The 13,940-nt window shown below is 35.6% G+C and overlaps 1 protein-coding gene across 1 annotated transcript in view; it reads right to left on the bottom strand.

Annotated features, from left to right (window-relative positions):
- LOC106077226 (low-density lipoprotein receptor-related protein 4-like) overlaps positions 1–5,227 on the bottom strand; it is a 35,313-nt gene extending 30,086 nt beyond the window's left edge. Inside the window, exons 1-4 of the mRNA XM_056040676.1 lie at positions 4,850–5,227; positions 3,295–3,333; positions 2,192–2,274; positions 1,069–1,140 (exon numbers count right to left, since the gene is read on the bottom strand). Of these exons, the coding sequence (XP_055896651.1) occupies positions 1,069–1,140; positions 2,192–2,274; positions 3,295–3,333; positions 4,850–4,862 (207 nt within the window). The 5' untranslated portion in view covers positions 4,863–5,227. The remainder of the gene's footprint in view (positions 1–1,068; positions 1,141–2,191; positions 2,275–3,294; positions 3,334–4,849) is intronic.
- Positions 5,228–13,940: the final 8,713 nt, after the last annotated feature.

Below are 13,940 nucleotides of genomic sequence, written 5' to 3'. Positions count from 1 at the left end.
AATCTACATTCATTGGTGGCTAGACTAAATCATAATTACCATTTTATATAAAACGTGTGTTGTTTAGGAAAATATATTAATGTTATCCGAAAGTATCGGAGTATGAATGGTTAAGCGCTTGGCTTCCAAACGGAGGTGTCCCGGGTTCAAACCCTGGTGAAGAATGGAATTTTCGATTTCGGAACCTTCACTGAATCGTCTCTGAATCTACCCAGCTTTTTTTTGGGTACCTGACATTAGTTGGGGAAAGGTAATGGCGGTTGGTCGTTGTGCTGGCTGATAACCGTGGGACAATGAAACAGATGATCTATACACCATTGGCCTTATAGATCGCAACATTCATGTTCAGTTATATGGTCATTTTAAGTTATATGGTCATTTTCAGTTATATGGTCATTTTCAGTTATATGGTCATTTTCAGTTGTATGGTCATTTTCAGTTATATGGTCATTTTCAGTTGTATGGTCATTTTCAGTTAAATGGTCATTTTCAGTTAAATGGTCATTTTCAGTTATATGGTCATTTTCAGTTATATGGTCATTTTCAGTTATATGGTCATTTTCAGTTATATGGTCATTTTCAGTTAAATGGTAATTTTCAGTTAAATGGTAATTTTCAGTTATATGGTCATTTTCAGTTATATGGTCATTGCAGTTATATGATCATTTTCAGTTATATGGTCATTTCAGTTAAATGGTCATTTTCAGTTAAATGGTAATTTTCAGTTATATGGTCATTATCAGTTATATGGCCATTGCAGTTATATGATCATTTTCAGTTATATGGTCATTTCAGTTAAATGGTCATTTTCAGTTAAATGGTCATTTTCAGTTATATGGTCATTTTCAGTTATATGGTCATTTTCAGTTATACGGTCATTTTTAGTTATGTGGTCATTTTCAGTTATATGGTCATTTTTGTACACATGTTTTAGCAATGCAGAATTAAATTTCTAAACTCTTCCCGTTATTTAGCGCAAAATAAGATCAATGTAAGGGAAATATGAAAAGGTTTCTCTATGACAATTGCATGTGAATAAGATGTTTCATTTAAATCCTGACTACTTACCAAAGACTTTACACATCCCATGCTGTAATACTCGCTCAGTGAGCTGGTGTATCGCTTCTCTGTGTAACAGTGCTGTCAATTTAGAAACATTCAGAAAGGTATTTGTGTATTTGGTAAGTTTATAGCAAGAGACACGTTAATTTTTGCGTCTAAATAGTGGATCTATCCAACTTGAAGGTAATGTCAGTGTTCTATCTTTACCATAGCCCCTCTCCTAACCGACGATACCGACGTTGATTTGACTCCATCAAATTAAATATATTTTTGGTTTTATAAATTTAAATATGTGTTACATAAAAAGAGCATGCATACTTCTATAAGTATGTACCAAGACCGGACAGCATGGAGACAGACTGTACTTGCTGGTACGAACTTCGCTGAGTGCAAAAGAAACGAAACTGCGTCAGTCAAGAGAAAGAAAAAGAAAGCTGCCCAGTCAGCTAGCCCTAGGATAGATGCATATACATGCACGAACTGTGGCAAACTCAGCCGCTCCAGAATTGTCTTGATCAGTCACATTAGATTCTGCCCCGTCTAAAGACGAAACCGAAGACAGTGACTCATCTATACTCATCCATTGTCTTCCAAGACAGAAGGAGCCAAATATAACTAATATAACATTTCTAGATTACATACAAAAAAAATTATTGAAGTTTAATCATAACAGGGGATTGAAACACAAATGAGCAAAATGAATAATTCTACCCAAACGCGGAATATAATTACGGTGTGAAAGAGTTAAGGCACTGGGATTGAGTGGTAAAGTGCTTGGCCCTCGGGTTCGAATCGTGGTGAAGACTGGGATATTTAATTTCGGGATCTTTAGGACGCCTCTGATGGGAATCTGGCATTAGTTGGGGAAAAGTAAAGGCAGTTGGTCGTTGTGCTGGCCATATAACACTATTGTTATCCGTGGAGCACATCAACTGATGACGTTTACATCATCCTCTCTATAGATCACATGGTCTAAAAGAGGAACTTTATGTTTTACTTCACTATCTCAAAAGTTAAAAATAGTTTGTCATGGTCTGAAAATACGTTTTTAAAAAAGGTTCTTAGATTTAACATGTCAATATTGACCTAGTTTTATTCGAAAAGTCTATTTGTAAGTTGGAAATCTTACCTCGTCTGCTGCACAGGTCACGTGCGCCTTACAAGACGAGGTGCTGTTCACGTTCGGACACTGCAAACATGTCAATGACGTCACTGAGGGGGTAAACTTATATTTACATTCGGAAAAGGGAGAAAATAGGGGCTACTTAATAAATGTTACCTTTTATTAGGAGATACGGAATCTAGATCTACTAAAGCACTTAAGATGAATCGCATTTAGTGTAATAATTCACTTTTACACTAAATCGTCTCATGGTGGATTCTAATATCAAATTACTTATTAATTATTATGTGGTTTTATAGGAGACGTCAAGGCTACAGTAAAAATGAAAGACATAAATAGCGTCAATGCTCGTCCAATTTCAATGGGTCCAAAATAAAAAAAAAATCCTTAGAAAAAATAGTGTAAGGGAAAGAAGTCCGCACTTACAACTGTACCTCTCAGGAACGTATAATTTATTTCCCTTATTCAATATCAAACAAAATAATAACTTACCAATAAAAAATTGACTATTTGGTTAATTTCTTTTGTTTCATTCACGTTTTGTTAGGTACAATAAATAATTATTTAAAGTTTCAACTCGTTGCGAGAGTGAACCTCATTCACCAAAACGAACGATCACGTGATAATATTGATAAAACAACGAAAAAAAAACTGTCACGTGATTAAAATTAGATCGTAATTTGTCTAGAAAAGATAGAAAAGCACGTGACTCAATGTTGTTTGTTTACGATTGGTGAATATATATATACAGTGCTTTTTTTTGTAAAAAAAAATTGTTGCTGGTACTCAATGATTAGGTGCCGGTATTCAGTAGTTGATTGCCTAAGTTTTAACTACTAAAAATTAACAATATACGTTAAAATACAAGAAAAGTAATATTTTTTACAAAAAGGTGCCGGTACGTCACAATATATATACACATTTGAGACATAAAGAAAATCCGCTGCCGAGGACAAACACAGACGGCGAAAAGAGAATCTAAATCGACCAACGGTGGACAATGGCTGTGCTTGCCCTGGATGGAGCAAAATTACATATATATGCGCACACACACACTAATTCTCACTATTGATTATTAATGAATTAGTGAGATTATCTTAATGCCATACCTGTTAGTGGGCCATAACACAACAATAAAAGAACTGTGGCTAGGAAAATATAAAAGATACTCCAAATATTAAATATGTCAACTTAAACATGGTAAATTATTTCTAGTTCAATATAGTAAGTCAGGTTCAGTTGTCATTCAAAATCATACTTGGTTGAAATGACAGACGTTTAAACAAATAAATTATATTCATTTTTACAATACCACTTTCAAGACTTACATTCCAAATGGGTGGGTAAAACTTTGTTGGGAAAAAAAAATGAGATAGAACAGCATAAACATGTCCTTAAAACAGCTCTATCAATTTTCCTAGAAATTCAAAAGTCTGTGTTTATCGTTGGGAAAAGAATTAGTAGCTCGTTGGTTACACTGGGGAACCTCTCGTTTGACCGTTTTAAAAGAAATATTTAAATTTTGTTAGCAGAACAGAACATATTTATCTTGAACAGACTAAACGTCTTTGGGTATTTCCACAAGAAATCTCTATTCATTAAAAAACTTAATAAATTCAAGAACATTTTGCGCACCGTCTATAAGCCTACATCGAAAGGCCTGCCATTAGAATATTAAGTCTGGTAGATTCATACAATTGTTTAACCATGATCTTTTGTCGAATGGGGTCGGAATAAAAAAAACAATTTTTTTAATCTAAGATTTATTAGTAATTAGAGAGAGCAATAATCGCTTTATACTATGTTGAAAGAAGGTATTATTTTTTTTTTAAGTATTTTTTTAAAGTATTTTTATATTTTTCTGGCTATGGTGTAGGGCTTCCCCTTGTTCGACGTTGCGGAGGCTTTGGTTGCTGCACATCGGCCACATCTTCGGCACGTATCCCGTCTGGGGTCGAACGTATGCAAAAGGCAGTCTTTTTTTTTTTTGGTGATCTGAAAGGTGGTCGACGTAACAGAGGTGCCACACGGAAGCGCTTTAAAGATCAGCTTAGGCGCCAACTTGCCTTGGCTGACATAGAATAGAGCACCTAGTTGCATGCGGCCTCAGAACGAGACAGATGGAGGTCACTCACAAAGGCCGCGGGATACACATTTGAGACATAAAGAAAATCCGCTGCCGAGGACAAACGCAGACGGCGAAAAGAGAATCTAAATCGACCAACGGTGGACAATGACTGTGCTTGCCCTAGATGGGGCAAAATATGTAGATCACTGCTGGGGCTGCGTAGCCACGGGAAACACTGCATTTCTAATTAATCTTCGGACTTTTATTATTATTATTATTACTATTAGTATTATTATTATTATAAATGTTTAAAAAATCGCATTTAAATTATGTCTGCATTTATGTCTGTATTATTTCAGCAGAAATCCAAATCTTGATTAAACAAGAATAGGACAGAACTGTTATCAAAATGCTTTATCGACAAAGTATGACATACATTTTATGAACAGGTGTCCCAGTGGTGTCCTTACACTAGTACATTTGAGTGATAATTTTTTCCCCAATTTGTTTTATTTGTATCGTTGAAATAGCTTTACGCGTACAAGTTTTAATTGTGTACTTATATTTATCAAAACACACGTTGGCGATCTTCTTACCTATATGAAACATGATTAACTTCCAATACGAATTTAACCACGTACCAAATTTAAGTTTGTTGTCATTCACATAAGTAGTTAACCATCTGTTCGTCAATAGTCATACATTAACACTATCTCACGACTTTTTAAAAATTAATTCTCTCGCTATTTGTTTCAACTTATACAGATAAGATCCAATCCTGTTGAAACTCTTTATGATTAAGACATAGAAACTGAGTAGTTTTTCTCTCGCCAGATGAAATGTTAAATTTACAAAGCCTCGGTTTCAAAATGGCATTTACATCTCAACTCGGGTGTCCACTTTTCGAAGAGGATTAATTGCAGTGGCTCTTAAAACAGTATTTTTAAAATACACATTCAGACTCTCGAAGAACATTATCGCATTATCTATAACTAACACCAACGCTACAGTAGAACTAGATAAGGTTAGTGAAATAATCTGTATTGACCTGGATCGACTGCATTGCAGTGTACCTAATTGCAGTGCTTTTTTGTGACGTTACGCACCGATACGGCGTACCGGCTCCTTTTCAATGTGGGGGGGGGGGGAGTATTGCTTTTCTTGTATTTTAACGTTTAGTATTAATTTATTAGTAGTTAAAATTTAGGCAATCCATCACTGAGTACCGGCACCTATTTTTTTTTTTTACCAAAAAAAAAAAAGCTCTGGATATTTTTATATTCTATTACCTTAAAGAAACATGTTCGGTTTTTTCTTGCGATAAAATACTACAGATGTGTTCATGATTATCGGATATTTAATTTTAAGATTTTTATAGAGATTCGACAAGTGATATATATTATTGGGAAAGGTGTTAGCCTACTAGATCATTGGGCTCACTGGGAAAATTCTAATTTGACTAAATAATTTTTTTTTCAAAGTATTAACAAGAAAACAAGAATAATTTTTTAAAAAGCTTAGGCCCTTTAGGAAGTGTAATTGTATCAATTAGTTTGGATCATCCATGTAACTAAATTTGTAACAGATCTCTAGACTAACAATTATTAATCTGTGTGATTACAAATTGTTATTGTTTAGCGCAATTTCATACTTTTAGTTTTTCAGTGCGCTCTCAATGTCATTTGTCCGGACCAGTTAGGAAAGGAGGAAGGAAGAAAGAAAGGAGTATCTGTGTGAAGGTTGCCGTGATAGCTTTTAAATATATTTTATTTCAAAAAAAAAAAAAAAATTACGGCTTAAATTCGAACAGAAGCTCGCGGTTTAATTTTAAAATTTTCGTAGCTTCCTAAGACAGAAAAATATCTGAAGGATGACTTTGATAGTATAGAGGAATTTCTCATCTTTTTCTACAACTAAACACTTTCGGAAAATTTAGCGGAACAGATTTTTTTTATTTATAAGTTGATTTGTTCGCAATGACCTTCCTCCAGGGAACAGTACCAGGAAAAAGAAGAAGAGGCTGACAGAGAAAGTGATGGGAAGACAACATAAAAGACGGGCTTGCTATTGAAAGATGTTCTAACTAAGGCACATGAAAAGAGGAATGGAGAAAGACGGTTGACAAATCTTGCATGGTGCCCCAACGGTCTAACATACTTAGACACAGGTAAAGGTACAATTTAAATTATGTTCTAAATTCAGCATTATTATTTTACTTTTAAGTATAAAGTTGTACTTAAAAACAGACATTAATTTTGAAAACTAAAGTGTATGACTTTGATGACATTGTGTACCTAAACATCATAACATCTTGATATCATGATGATATTCATTAACAAAAAAGTTCCCCTTTCAGACCTTGTGGTCTATATAAGGCAGATGTTTCTGTGGCCTACGGTTAACACAACGACCAACCGACTTTTTTCTTACTAATGTCAGGTACCTATTAGAGCTGGATGGACTCTGAGGCGCCCGAAGATCCCAAAATTAAAAATCCCAGTCTTCACCAGGATTCGAACCCCGGTCCCCGGCTTGGAAGCCAAGCGCTTTACCGCTCAGCCACCGCGCCTCCATGATAGTGATAAGCTTCATTGTATCTGTTAAGCCGTCAAGCCTGTTTCTATACTTTCATTCTGTAGAATAAAAAATAAAACTCACGATTTGCGTATGTTAGGTGTAGGGAATAAATTTTGAAATATTTGGGTACTTTTCAAACTCAACTATTAATTATAGTATGGTTTATTATAGGTATCTTAATTTATAATCATTGTTAGTCCGAATCTAGATAAAGTTATAGTTCATTTTAATGTTGTTATGGGATTTGCTATGGGATTTGTTATGGGATTTTTTCCGTCATAAAGGAAAAGCTAATAAGATTATTTATTTCTGCATTGACGTAGGAATTAATTTGCGTTGTAGGACCACTAGTTAATAGCGTTAACGGCTCGTGGAGCACCTTTTCAGACCCTGTGGGACCCTGTGGGAGGACCTTAGAGTTTCACAAGACACACGTTAGCAAACCTTGATGTAACCCTGGAATGTAAACTTGCGACAAAATAAAGATGGGAGCACCTAAAACGTGAAACAATTTAAAATAGCAAGTTTAAAATATAGAAGATTCCCTTGACACATCAAATTACCATTAAAAAAAAAGTAATTGCATTCTTTTATTGCTAGGGTTCTCAACCTGTGGGTCGCGACCCCTTTGGGGGTCGATTGACGATTTGCCAGGGGTCACCTAAGAACATCGAAAAAATGGATTTTTTGGGTCTATTCATCTATTTCTGTGGGGGGGGGGGGGTCGCGGCAGAGTGGGGGATTGTAAAAAGGGGTCGCCGAGCCTAAAAGGTTGAGAACCGCTGTTTTAGAGTTTCATAGTGAAGTCTTATTCATTTCCGTGATTGGACAATTTCCAGAACTGGATACGACATAGTGGTAAACAGACCAGTGGTAACGACTTGCGTGAATGTCAACACCATGAGCTCGTTGCCCTACATTGTCTGTGGTTAATCAAACAAAGGAACAAACTGATTTAGTGATTAGTGAGCCATAGCTCTAGCATTTTGGGATATGCTGTAATGCCATTAACACTTTCTCTCCGTAATTATTTACCACATTCCGGTGGAATCAACGCTGGTATCGTCAGTTAGGAGAGAAAGAGTTAAATCAGTGGATCACTTGAAGAGATCATGAATACGTCAATACATGTTCAATATTCATCAGAGTTGTATACAAATACCAGATCGTACATCAATGACAAACACTTGCTTGTCGTGGTCTGTATTTGTATATCTTTAGTGACACTGTTCACAATCTTAAGTAATGGAGTGATGATGTTAGCCATGGTGAAGACACTGATAGCTGATTTTCAACGAGGATTACAGACTAGGCCAAACAACGGAAAGAACAGCTTTATAACAAAACTATGCATGCTGTCATTCGCTGTCTGTGGCGCCATCTACGGACTATTTGAAATGCCTCTATCTTTGCTGGATCTAATAAGCAGCAGATATCTAAAGGTCAATTCTTTATGCGCCGTCTATTTTTACGTTGATTACTGTTTGACTTTGGTGACAAATTTACACGTAACAAGTTTGTCTGTAGATATGTTTCTATTGGTCTGTAAACCGTTGGTCTACAGGTCGCTTTCCGCTACAACCGCGTATGTCACTGTCGCTGCTTGTTGGTCGCTACCGGTTGGCATCATTGTATTGTGGTACTTTATACAAACGAAAGATTTGGACGAGTGTTCTGAGAACATCCACAACTTCAACAACTTTGATGTGTCGGCGTTATTCACGTTTCTATTTGGAGTCATGTTTCTAGCGTCACTGATACTCATGTGGGTCATGTATTTTCTAGTCCTGTGTGAAATACTGAATCTCGTGAACCGGTCCTACAAAAAGAAGGCACATAACTCCAGCTTGAATCATCCAGCTACTTCGACTCGAAACACCAGCTTGAATCCTCCAGCTACTTCGACTCGAAACACCAGCTTGAATCCTCCAGCTACTTCGACTCGAAACACCAGCTTGAATCCTCCAGCTACTTCGACTCGAAACACCAGCTTGAATCCTCCAGCTACTTCGACTCGAAACACCAGCTTGAATCCTCCAGCTACTTCGACTCGAAACACCAGCTTGAATCCTCCAGCTACTTCGACTCGAAACACCAGCTTAGAATCATCGTGTGTTCCCCAAAGCACCAGCTGTAAAAGAGATATCACCATAGCAACGTCAAAGCATAAATCCTGCGTCAAATCATTTCGCTATGTCGGGCTGCTGCTGGTCATTTACACGGCTGGATGGCTACCTGGTTGGGTTGTGTACATAATGTATGCTACGACTGGGCTTGACTTTCCCATTTGGGCATACAAGATTCTTACATGGGGCATGTACTGCGTTTATGCCGTAAACCCAGTTCTCTATTGCCTCAACAAAACCATAAGACAGTCAGTTCTGAGTTTGAAATGCTCATGACACATAACGTGTTGTTTTTCTCTTCACTAAGACCAAACGCATTACGAATGAACACATAGATATAATCTGTATAAATAGAAAAAATCTTGGAAGACAACGGCCACCCGCTCCATCAGAACTACGTCAGGTCGTCGCGAAGTGGGCGACTGCTGTCAATCAAAACAAGAACGGAGAGGTATAAAAACTCGTTCGTACCTCACTCTGTCAGACTCTATCACCGCCACTCATTGATCAGGGAACATGAAAAGCACCAAGATGCCTGTGTGTAGTCGCTGAATGAACTCTTTATGTTGTGTCTGTTGTATTTTTGTGTATTTTTCTGTTGTGTTGTATTTATATGAGAAAAGAGTCCTTGTAATCACAACAAATTTCCGTAAGGATCAATAAAGCAGTCTTAGTCTTAAACCATAAGACAGTCAGTGCTGAGTTTGAAATGCTCATAACACATAACATGTTTTTTTTTCTTCACTAAGACCAAACGCATGACAAATGAACACATAGATCTAATATGTATAATTGTATATACTTAAAGTAAATAAAAAAAAAACGATGCTGGATTGTTGCTTGACTTTTATATGCAATTAACAGAAACGTATTTTGAAATGAATCAACGTCAAATTTTATGATGAAAAGGGCACTATTTTTTAGAATGCACGTAGAGATGAGGCATATTGAGCTGAGCTAGCAAGGAAAACCAGTGACTTGGCAGAATTTAAGTCATTGGTTAATATGCATGACTAAATGTAGGACGTAATCATCTTCTTTTTTGAAGTAACGTCTGTATTATATAAGATAAGATATTAAAACGCGGAATTGACGCACATATTTTTGACGTTTAGCTAATTTAAACGAAAATTTAAAGACTGACAATTTTTTTCCAAACAATAATAACTTTCTTCACTCTATATTTCTAAATCTTTCAATTGTTGTGTAGACATGTGAAGAGGCACTACTGTAAACAAAAAAAAAGTTTTCAAACAATTTAAACAATAAACTTCAACTCTTTGAGTGAATTATTGTTAGGTATGTACAAGATTTCATAGTGTTCCCTTATAAAAATGGCCCTCATCTAGCCTTTTATAAAAGATCTTATCAAGACTTCCCTGTATAAATCAAGTTTAACACATCTTTTGAATGCATCGCTTTCTGGTGAGTTTCAATCCATTCGGCACAATGCGACTAACGAACAGCAGCATTTTAACTCTTTCTCTCCGTAATTATTTTTCCACGTTCTGACAGAATTGTTCATTTTTCACATTTGTACATTCTACCCTGTTAGGATTGAACGTCAATGATATTTTTGTTTGTTATCAGAAAACGTTACTTTTGGTATAGAATTATAGGAGAATGCATGCTCTTTTTATATAACACAAGTTATACTCTCTGATACCAAAAATTAATTTGATTTAATGGGGTCAAATCAACGATGGTATCGTCAATCAGGAGAGAAAGAGTTAAAACAAAAGGTTTAAAAGAGACAGCAGTCTGATTTTCTCTGCGTTTTATAAGTTCAAATATGTAGGTCACAGATACTCCTTCTTCCCTAGTGCTATTAGAGCATGCAATGGGTTGCCTGAGCTAGCCAGGAAAACCAGTGACTTGGCAGAATTTAAGTCATTGGTTAATATGCATGACTAAATGCATGACGCGTAGGACGTAATCATCTTCTTTTTTGAAGTAACGTCTGTATTATATAAGATAAGATAAGATAGGGCTGCTGGTCGAGTGAAATACTGCACTTCACCTAAATCTTGGGACTGATAGAGAACTCTTATATACCGCGTATATTTTTAATCAGATAAAGGTATAGATTGAACCTGTAAATATAAGGTAGTATCATAGGAGAACAGACTCTTAGAAAAGATGTTATCTCCCCCCCCCCTAAAAAAATAAAAAAGTAGAAACATCTTCGTTGCCTGTCAGAGGGCGGTACTGCTGCAGACCTGCCACATCACCAGAAAATTCCTCAGTGGAAACTGTTAAAGGGACTACGATGAATTTTGTTTCTCTTTAGCGAAACTCGACCCTGGCAGCGCCAGAGAATGACTACTCGTTCATTTCTAACATAATAATAATAATAATCTGTATTATCAGTGAGAAACTTTGATTTACAATCAGGCATTACAAATAACAATATATTAGTAGAGCAAACTATTTACACACAGTGGCTGAGTGGAAATGCGCTTGGCGTGGTCCCGGGTTCGAATCCTTGGGATTTTTACTCTCTGAGGGCGCCTCTGAGTATAATGGGTGTGCTGGAAGCCTGTCTGTCCTGCAGTTAACTGTTGATGCTTGTCAGATTATGACAAATTACTCAGCAAATGTATGAGTTTCTTATTCGGGTGTATTCCAGTGTAGTTAACTAACAACACAGACGGACACAGACGGACAACATCAATTTAACAAGTAGATAGTTGAGTCCAAAACACTGATGAACAATTAAGATACTATGTAATCTATGGAAAGGTCTAAGTCTCTGTCAATAAAACACGTCTTTACCCTATAGAACCCTTTCGCTAACTGATTTTCTGTCTCTAAGACGTTCAAACCCAAATAAGTCAAAGCGTCACTAGTCCCGTTCAATATGCGTCTACTATGGTGCGGTGCGTCTCTACCTAACTAAAATACAAACTAAGTGTCTAGCATGGGTACCTGACATAAGTTGGGGCAAAGTAAAGGCGTTTGGTCGTTGTGCTGGTCACATGACACCCTGGTTAACTGTGGGCCACAGAAACAGATGACCTTTTCATCGCAAGGTCTGAACTTACATAATTGTAGGACGACACCACTTTTTGCAGTTATTCATCCTTCACGTAGACCAACGCTTAAAATGTACTGATAGTTTTACAGACAAGAATTGGTCCTATTCTTTTTTTGGTCCTCTGTACCGAGAACGTTTAATGATCTGGGAAAGCTTTTTTTTAAACAGAACCAGCAAATTAAAAACATCCTTTACGAAAAAAAAAATGTATCTAAGGGAAATAACTCTGCACTTGCTACTATATCTTTCAGTAATGTAGAAGCTATTTTCCTTATTCAATATTAAACAAAATGAAAAATGGCCAATAAATGATTAACTACATTTTCCTCTCGTTCCTACGGGAAAATTTCGGATAATTCTTAAAATCATTAATGTATTCAGTTTTGTATGCGTTATTAAGCTTTACATATTATGAACACTTGTACGAAATATGTTGACCAGATTGTATAATAATGCCAGGGTCGATTTTACCAAAAAAAAAAGCATAATAGTTCTTTTTACATTCATACATTTTAAAACAAGTATAATAAAAAAATATGCTTTTAAAAAAGCACAAATATGTGTCATTGTCAATATTACTAGGATTGTCGACCTTTCTATGTAAAAAAAAAAATAATTAACTCCCACTAATTAATTAGCTAATTTGTTAATATTTTCTATTGATTCACGTGTTGTATTCGACAATGATAATTGTGCAAAGTTTCAACTTGATCCGAGAATGGGAGAACTAATGTGTACGAGATATCTTCCAGACAGACAGGAGTGAGCTGATATAAGCTTTTCTAAATATTAACCCTTAAAGTGCTGAGCTGTTATACAGTGAGGGCAAACAAAATGAAATTACAATTCTGATGTTTAGAGGCTAAACTACTACACGCGTTTTAAGAGTTAACAGATCGATCTACGCTATGAGAGTTTTTGTCTACATTCTAGAATCTAGATAACGACACGAGAATATGGCGTATTATACTGACCTAGATCTATATTTAATGTACATTCTATGCTAAAACTGTGGTCTATCAAAGCATTAAAAGCATTCACCCAGCAAGGGATTCAACTTTTACATTGAAAGTTTACAAAGTAGATCTAGAGTTTCTGTGCTGACTATGTCTTTAAATAATTTGTTCAAGCGTGTACATTTGTAGGAAAACAAACACAATACATTGATTAAATGACAGTAAAATAAAACACAAGACATTTGATAAAATGACAGTAAAATAAAACACAAGACATTTGATAAAATGACAGTAAAATAAAACACAAGACATTTGATAAAATGACAGTAAAATAAAACACAATACATTGATAAAATGACAGTAAAATAAAACACAAGACATTTGATAAAATGACAGTAAAATAAAACACAAGACATTTGATAAAATGACAGTAAAATAAAACACAAGACATTTGATAAAATGACAGTAAAATAAAACACAATACATTGATAAAATGACAGTAAAATAAAACACAATACATTGATAAAATGACAGTAAAATAAATTAGAAGACATTTGATAAAATGACAGTAAAATAAAACACAATACATTTGATAAAATGACAGTAAAATAAAACAGAAGACATTTGATAAAATGACAGTAAAATAAATTAGAAGACATTTGATAAAATGACAGTAAAATAAAACACAAGACATTTGATAAAATGACAGTAAAAAAACAACACAATATGTTAACTCTTTCTCTCCGTAATTATTTTCCACCTTCAGATGGAATTCTTCATTTTTCCTCATTAGTATTTTAGTCCCCTGTTATGTTTAAGCTTCAATAACTTTTTCGTTTGTTATCAGAAAATGTTTTAGTTGGTAAAGAACTAAAGGTGAATGCATGGTCGAGAGACCAAGTGCGCTTGAACTTGGCTTGGCTACCTATGAAGGGGGCTCGAGGCTCGACACCCGACTCGAGCAGAGTTGTGTTTACTGAGCGCCTAAAGA

Source organism: Biomphalaria glabrata, chromosome 9 (assembly GCF_947242115.1).
Source record: "Biomphalaria glabrata chromosome 9, xgBioGlab47.1, whole genome shotgun sequence".
NCBI classification, from domain to species: Eukaryota; Metazoa; Mollusca; class Gastropoda; family Planorbidae; genus Biomphalaria; species Biomphalaria glabrata.
This window is presented reverse-complemented; position numbering and strand designations above follow the sequence as displayed.